Source organism: Corylus avellana, chromosome ca1, assembly GCF_901000735.1.
Source record: "Corylus avellana chromosome ca1, CavTom2PMs-1.0".
Taxonomy (NCBI): domain Eukaryota; kingdom Viridiplantae; phylum Streptophyta; class Magnoliopsida; order Fagales; family Betulaceae; genus Corylus; species Corylus avellana.
The window spans coordinates 7,149,368-7,155,676 of NC_081541.1; the positions used below are offsets into that span (position 1 = coordinate 7,149,368).

Below are 6,309 nucleotides of genomic sequence, written 5' to 3' on the forward strand. Positions count from 1 at the left end.
GGTGACTTAATCAGCCATATGACCAATGGGTGATTCGACTATTCTCAAAACAGTCAAAGGGGTGATCAACCAACTCCACTAGTGTAGTGAGAGATTGGTAGTGGTAAATGGTAATGCTATAGTTAGCTTGGTGAGGTTTGGTCAGCAGCAGTTGGGAAGAGAGACAGATTTAAGTTTTTAATGATGCAGCATAATATGGGCCTCATTCATTTAAAATAAATATTTCATATTAGATGTATTGCACTTAAATTACCACCGGATCTCCATCCGCCATGACAGTAAGGCTGATAGAGCCGCTTTGCTATAAGCTCTTTTTTTTTATTGATTTAGCTCCTACAACAGGAGTACTATTATAAATAGAATTTTTAGGAAACCTGATTTTAAGTCCAGTAACTTTCAATCCTTTTTTCTTTAAAATAGTTTCCACAACAAAAGTTTCTTTGAAGTTTGAGAGATGCATACAGTGTGATACAATCTCAAATGACATAAAAGGAGAATGTGCACAAGGATGGCATGTGCGGGCAAGTCAAGTTAGTTTCAGCTTGGGTCAATCTGATTCTGGGTTCAGGGGCTAAAAACCTTAACCCAAAACCAAGCCCTTTCTAATCGATCCGTCTCAATTGGGCTTTATCTCGAAAAGAACCCATTCACCAAAGGGTGGGCTTGTGTTGACCATTTATATAGAGAGGCCCATAAAATGGCTACTCAACCCATGTTAATTCCTTGATTCTTACTTCCCCTTTTGCGTCAAAATCCATGGCGGCAGTCTAGCAGAACGGAGAAAGACCATGAACTAGAAAATAACATCTTCCCTTGTCTTGTCAATAATTTCTCTTTTACCCGGCCATCTCCTACTGGCTACTGTAAAGCTTAATTCACCACTTTAAAGATTTTTCAAAGACGCCAAATGTTTTTCGCCTTTAAACGGCTTTCACGCCGCCCCAAACTTTTCCAAAGATTTGTGGATCATATATCAATTTTTTTTTTTTTTTTTAATTTATTACTAGAAAGACTCGTTGTACAATTATCATTGCCATGGTCTAATCTTCTTCACCTTTTTTCAATGTTCGCACCATAATTAGGGAGGCAATACATGGGTGATGAGACATCTTTTTGCGTTTCAAACGTGGGTCAATGGGGAGGATAGGTAGGAAAATTTCGTTCACGCAGATAGGATGAAGTAAATTTAATCATTTAATTAACACTCTAATTTTCTTCATCACTTACTTACAAAAAAAAAAAATTCTTCATCACGTGTTGTGAAATATTTAATTTAAATAGTGGGTGATTTGACAGAGTTAAGATTCGATCTCAGGATCTTTGGCTCTAATACAATGTTAAATTACTATTTATTCTAGAAACTTAAGTTAATAGGAATAAATAAATTTAATCATTTAATTTATATTTTAACATTAAATAATCACTTTTTTCAAAAGCTTAAGTTAATAAGAAAAAATAAATTTAATTATTTAATCAAATACTTTAATAACCATCTTCGGCTGTAATATTAAGATAACGAGACTCTTGGAATTGACTCATCTCGGGAGGGATGGGCCTAATTAACCTAGGAAACAAATATTCAATGGGTCACTCCAAGAATATAATCCTTCGGTCTTGAGATGAAGTATTTTTTACATGTCAATCTATTAAAGAAAATCTGGAATATAAATATAATTGAATGTTTAAACGAGAATTAGAGAGGAAAGACATGGGTGAGGAGAGATCTTTTTCATTCTGGTTCTAGTCATTACCAAGAGTAATAATTTTGTTGAATGTACAGAGGTTTCGAAGAGTCAAGGAGTTTAAGTCTTTGGAATGCGGGTCAATAAGGAAGATGGGTAGGAAAATCCCTCAACTCAGTACCATCTTCGGCTGTGGTATTAAGAAATTTCCGAAAGCACAGACCAATTATCACTTACTCTAATCTCAGCCTTGTATTACAAGTCTTCCATATCCATTTTCCAAGTCAACTACCGTGTTAAACTGATTAACTAAATGTTATATAGTGAAGAAACAAGGAAAGAAGTTATTTCAATTTAGAGCAACAAGTTGGTGGTGTTGTTTGTTTTCTCCGGTACTGAAGTGGGAATTCTGGTATATATGGCTTCTGTCTTTCTGTTCGTTTTCTTTCTTCTCTCACATCTCCTGCTGCTTTTCTCCGCTGAAGCAGAAGTGAGATACACCAAAAAATGTCCACTCTTTCCCTGTGGAAATCTGAGCTCGATTGGCTTTCCATTCACCAAGGAGGAAAACCCAGAATGCGGTGTTTTCACAATAGAGTGCCGGGATGATGCGTCTCCGATAATCAAACTGGAGGGTGGAAGGCAATATGAAGTTCTAAGTATCCATCCGGATAACACCAACATACATATCAGAGAAGAATGGCTTGGGGAGCTGCACCCTGCAACCCCTGCTCCCGTTGAATGTGAATTCTTACATAATCTGACTTTTCCCAGCTCTTCGTTCATCTCTTTTGAATTTTCCCCCAACCAGACCTTTTTCAAATGCAAACACACCCTCGATATTTCTCCCCTTACAGATTTTAAAAATATGAGCTGCAATGGCGATAATATCTACTATAGTATTTCAAACCATAGTTTTCCCACTTCTCTCTCTGGATGTTCAATTATTCAGCTCCCAAAGAATCCGAACCCAGAGGAGTTTGGACTTTTAGCCGTTGAGTTCGACCTTAAACTGCATGTCCCTGATGCATGTTACAAATGTTATCAAAGAGGAGGTAACTGTAAGCCCGACGACCAGGGGGAACTTTATTGTCTGGGTGCGGAGAAAGGTATAAACATAAGAATAACAACAATATTTGGGGATACACATATACATTCATTCATGAAAATGCATACAAATTTCTTTTTCCTTTTACGCTGAATTTATTCCTAACACGTGCTGCTCTATTTCTGTTCCATGCCATAATCCCCTCCTATAAAGCGATAGCTTTAGCTGATTTGGATGAGTGTCAAATTTAGATTATGAGTAATAGTAATAATTAACTCTGTTGCAATGAAACCCATTTCTCTCTTACTAACCCTGTTAGGGATTCAATGGCTGCCAATTTAGCTGCTTCACTCATTCCTCATTGTTTAAACTAACATCTTTTATATATGTTTGTCTCTTCTGTGGCAGAGAATCACATAAAGCAACTGGAGATAGGATTAGGTGAGATACCTTTTCGATCAATTTTTTTTTTTTGGAAAAATGTTATACACACTCTCACTCTCACACTGTTAATTAGTACTTTCCTTAACATGACAGTGAAATCACCATTAGATTCAAAATTTAATAATCATACATCCAAAATTTATTGGTAATGAAATATGTTACGCTAGGGAGTATGCACTTTGGACTGTGAGAGTGAGAGTTTGTGTAACATTTCTCTTATTGTTGATATTAGTTGTTACGTTCATATTCTTTGTCGATATTATTCCATCCGGTGGTGATCTATTGTATCTTCAACACAAAATTTCTTTCGAGGGTGTGGCTAATTATGAAATCTTTCGAAATGATATAGCTAGGGTTCTCCAAACAGTTTTCGTAATGACTCAACTTTCTCCATTTTAATCGTTCTAAGGATGTATTATTTATGGAATCCATTGGAAGACTTCTAAACTTGTTCTCAAGTATTCAAACTTCCGTGATGAATTTTTTTTTTTTTTTTTTCAAATTTTAAACCTGTAATACACAATTTTTCATACCTCATGATTTTCCTCCTTGTCTCCTTCTCTGGAATCAATACTTCTTCATGTCTTCTCTGGTGTCACTACAAGAAAATATTTAGGACCACACTCTCAAGAGGTAGTTTGAGTTAATTAGTCTCGTTTATGCACCACATAACTTCGTAATGTGTACTCTTTGATTACAGCCACTTTATTTGCAGGAATTGGAGTTGTGATGGTTCTAATCTACTGCTTGATCAAGAGAAAGTTCTCATCCAGTCAAATTATTTATTTTTGGAAAAAGAAAAGTTTAAACCATAAGACTGTCCATGACTTTCTAAGAAATCATGGACTTCTAATTACTATTAAAAGATACAGTTATTCAAATATCAAGAAAATGACCAACTTCTTGTTGATTTTTTATTTCTTTATTTTGGCTTAATTTCTTGTTGATATTATTCCATCTGAGGTGATCTATTATATCTTCAAAACATAAATTGCAACTCCTTTTTTACTCCTTCCGACGGTGTGCCTCATTTTTTCATGTAATGCTGTGCGGTTCCCCAATCAGTTTTAGTAATGGCTCCACTTTCTCCATTTTTATCATTCTTAAGGATGTACTATCTATAATCTATGGAATCCATTGGACGACTTCTAGAGTTGTTGTCAAGTATTCAAACTTCTGCGTTGATTTTTTTTTTTTCTTCGTTTGGACCTATAATAGGCAATTTTTCATTGTTCACGATTTCCCTCCGAGGCTCCCTCTCTCGGAATCAATTATTTTCTTGTTTGGTGTGACTACAATAAAATGTTTAGGATCACACTCTCAATGGGTGGTTCATGTTAGTCTTGTTTATGCACCACATAACTTCGTAATCTCTATTCCTTGATTACAGGCACTTTACCTATTGGAATTGGAGTTGAGATTGCTATAATTTGCTGTTTAAGGAGAGAGTTCTCATCCAATAGATTCATTTATTTTTGGAAGAAGGAAAGTTTAACCGATCAGACTATCCAGGCCTTTCTAGGGAACTATGGACCTCTTGCTGTTAGAAGATACCATTATTCAGATATCAAAAAAATGACTAACCTTTTTAGAAATAAATTAGGTGTAGGGGGCTTTGGTAGTGTGTACAAGGGAAAGTTAAAAAAGATGAATGTCTTGTGGCAGTGAAGGTTTTGAAGGAATCTAGAGGTAATGGAGAGGAATTCATTAATGAGGTTGCAAGCATTAGTAGGACCTCTCATGTCAACATTGTCTCTCTTATGAGTTTTTGCTTTGAGGGTTCTAAAAGAGCCATCATCTATGAGTTTATGCCCAACGGATCTCTAGAGAAGTTCATATATAACAAAAGTCCTTCAAAGGTTGCTCGACGATTGGAATGGGAGACATTATACAACATTGCAATTGGCATTGCTCAAGGATTAGAGTACTTACATAGAGGTTGCAACACAAGGATCTTACATTTCGATATAAAGCCTCACAATATTCTTTTGGATGAGAACTTCAACCCAAAGATTTCTGATTTTGGCCTTGCAAAAATATGCACAAGAGAAGAGAGTATTATATCAATGTTGGGTGCGAGAGGAACTGCGGGATATATAGCTCCAGAAGTATTTTGTAGAAATATTGGAGGGGTCTCGATCTCACAAGACAGATGTTTATAGCTACGGAATGATGGTTTTTGAAATTGTTGGAGGAAGAAGGAATATAGATGTCGAAATTGATCGTACCAGTGAAATATTTTTTCCGCATTGGATTTACAAGCGTCTTGAACAAAATGAAGATTTAGGACTACAGGGCCTTATGAATGAAGAGGATTACAAAAGTGCAAGGAAGATAATAATAGTCAGTTTGTGGTGCATACAGACTGACCCTTTAAGCCGGCCACCAATGAGCACAGTTGTGAATATGTTAGAAGGGAGTCTTGAACCCTTACAAGTACCACCCAAACCTTACCTGTCTTCACCATCACGATCACCGGAAGATTCTTCAGCAATAGTGTCAACACAGTGTGATTCTATAATGCCATCAAATGCATCTTTTCTTTAAAAGGAAATTTTAATGTTAAGAGTAGTAATTAGCATCTTTTGTAAACTGCATCAATGATTAGCCTTTTGATGCAAATGATAATTAAAGACATTACCATTTTAGATTCCCTTAACTATGAGATGATATCTGCCGTGATAGCTTCCTTCATGAATCTATAATATTGTGAGTCTATTTCAAAAAAAAAATATAATATTGTGAGTCATGGTAAATATATAACTACATACCCATTTTAAATTATGTTTGTATAATAATTTAAAACTAAGAGAAAAGGCCCACTACACAATCTCGGAGGCACTTCAAAGTAACCAGACTCTTCTTACTTGGTGAGACAAACACCGCAATTGACTTTTGAAGCTAATTAGTTGAACTAATAGGAGCTCATTATAATTTGTGACCATTTTGCAAATTGATCTGAAAGTTCGTAATACTAGATAATTAAATTTAATTAAAAAAATACTTGAATATTATAATTTTTATTACAAGTTCATATTACTGAATATTAAAATCTTATATTATTTAAATGAATTAAGGGGAAAAAAAAAAAGTTTTAAAGACTATAGATTTTATTTAAAAAGATATTACTTTCAA

General features: G+C 35.1%; 1 protein-coding gene and 1 pseudogene across 1 annotated transcript in view; one reads left to right on the plus strand and one right to left on the minus strand.

The window, feature by feature from the left end:
• The first annotated feature begins 4,587 nt into the window (after positions 1 to 4,587).
• LOC132173039 (PR5-like receptor kinase) lies at positions 4,588 to 5,721 on the plus strand (annotated as a pseudogene).
• Positions 5,722 to 5,833: 112 nt separating this feature from the next.
• Positions 5,834 to 6,309, minus strand: part of LOC132173123 (LEAF RUST 10 DISEASE-RESISTANCE LOCUS RECEPTOR-LIKE PROTEIN KINASE-like 2.4) — a 1,759-nt gene continuing 1,283 nt past the window's right edge. The window contains exon 3 of the mRNA XM_059584720.1: positions 5,834 to 5,889. Within this exon, the coding sequence (XP_059440703.1) occupies positions 5,834 to 5,889 (56 nt within the window). The remainder of the gene's footprint in view (positions 5,890 to 6,309) is intronic.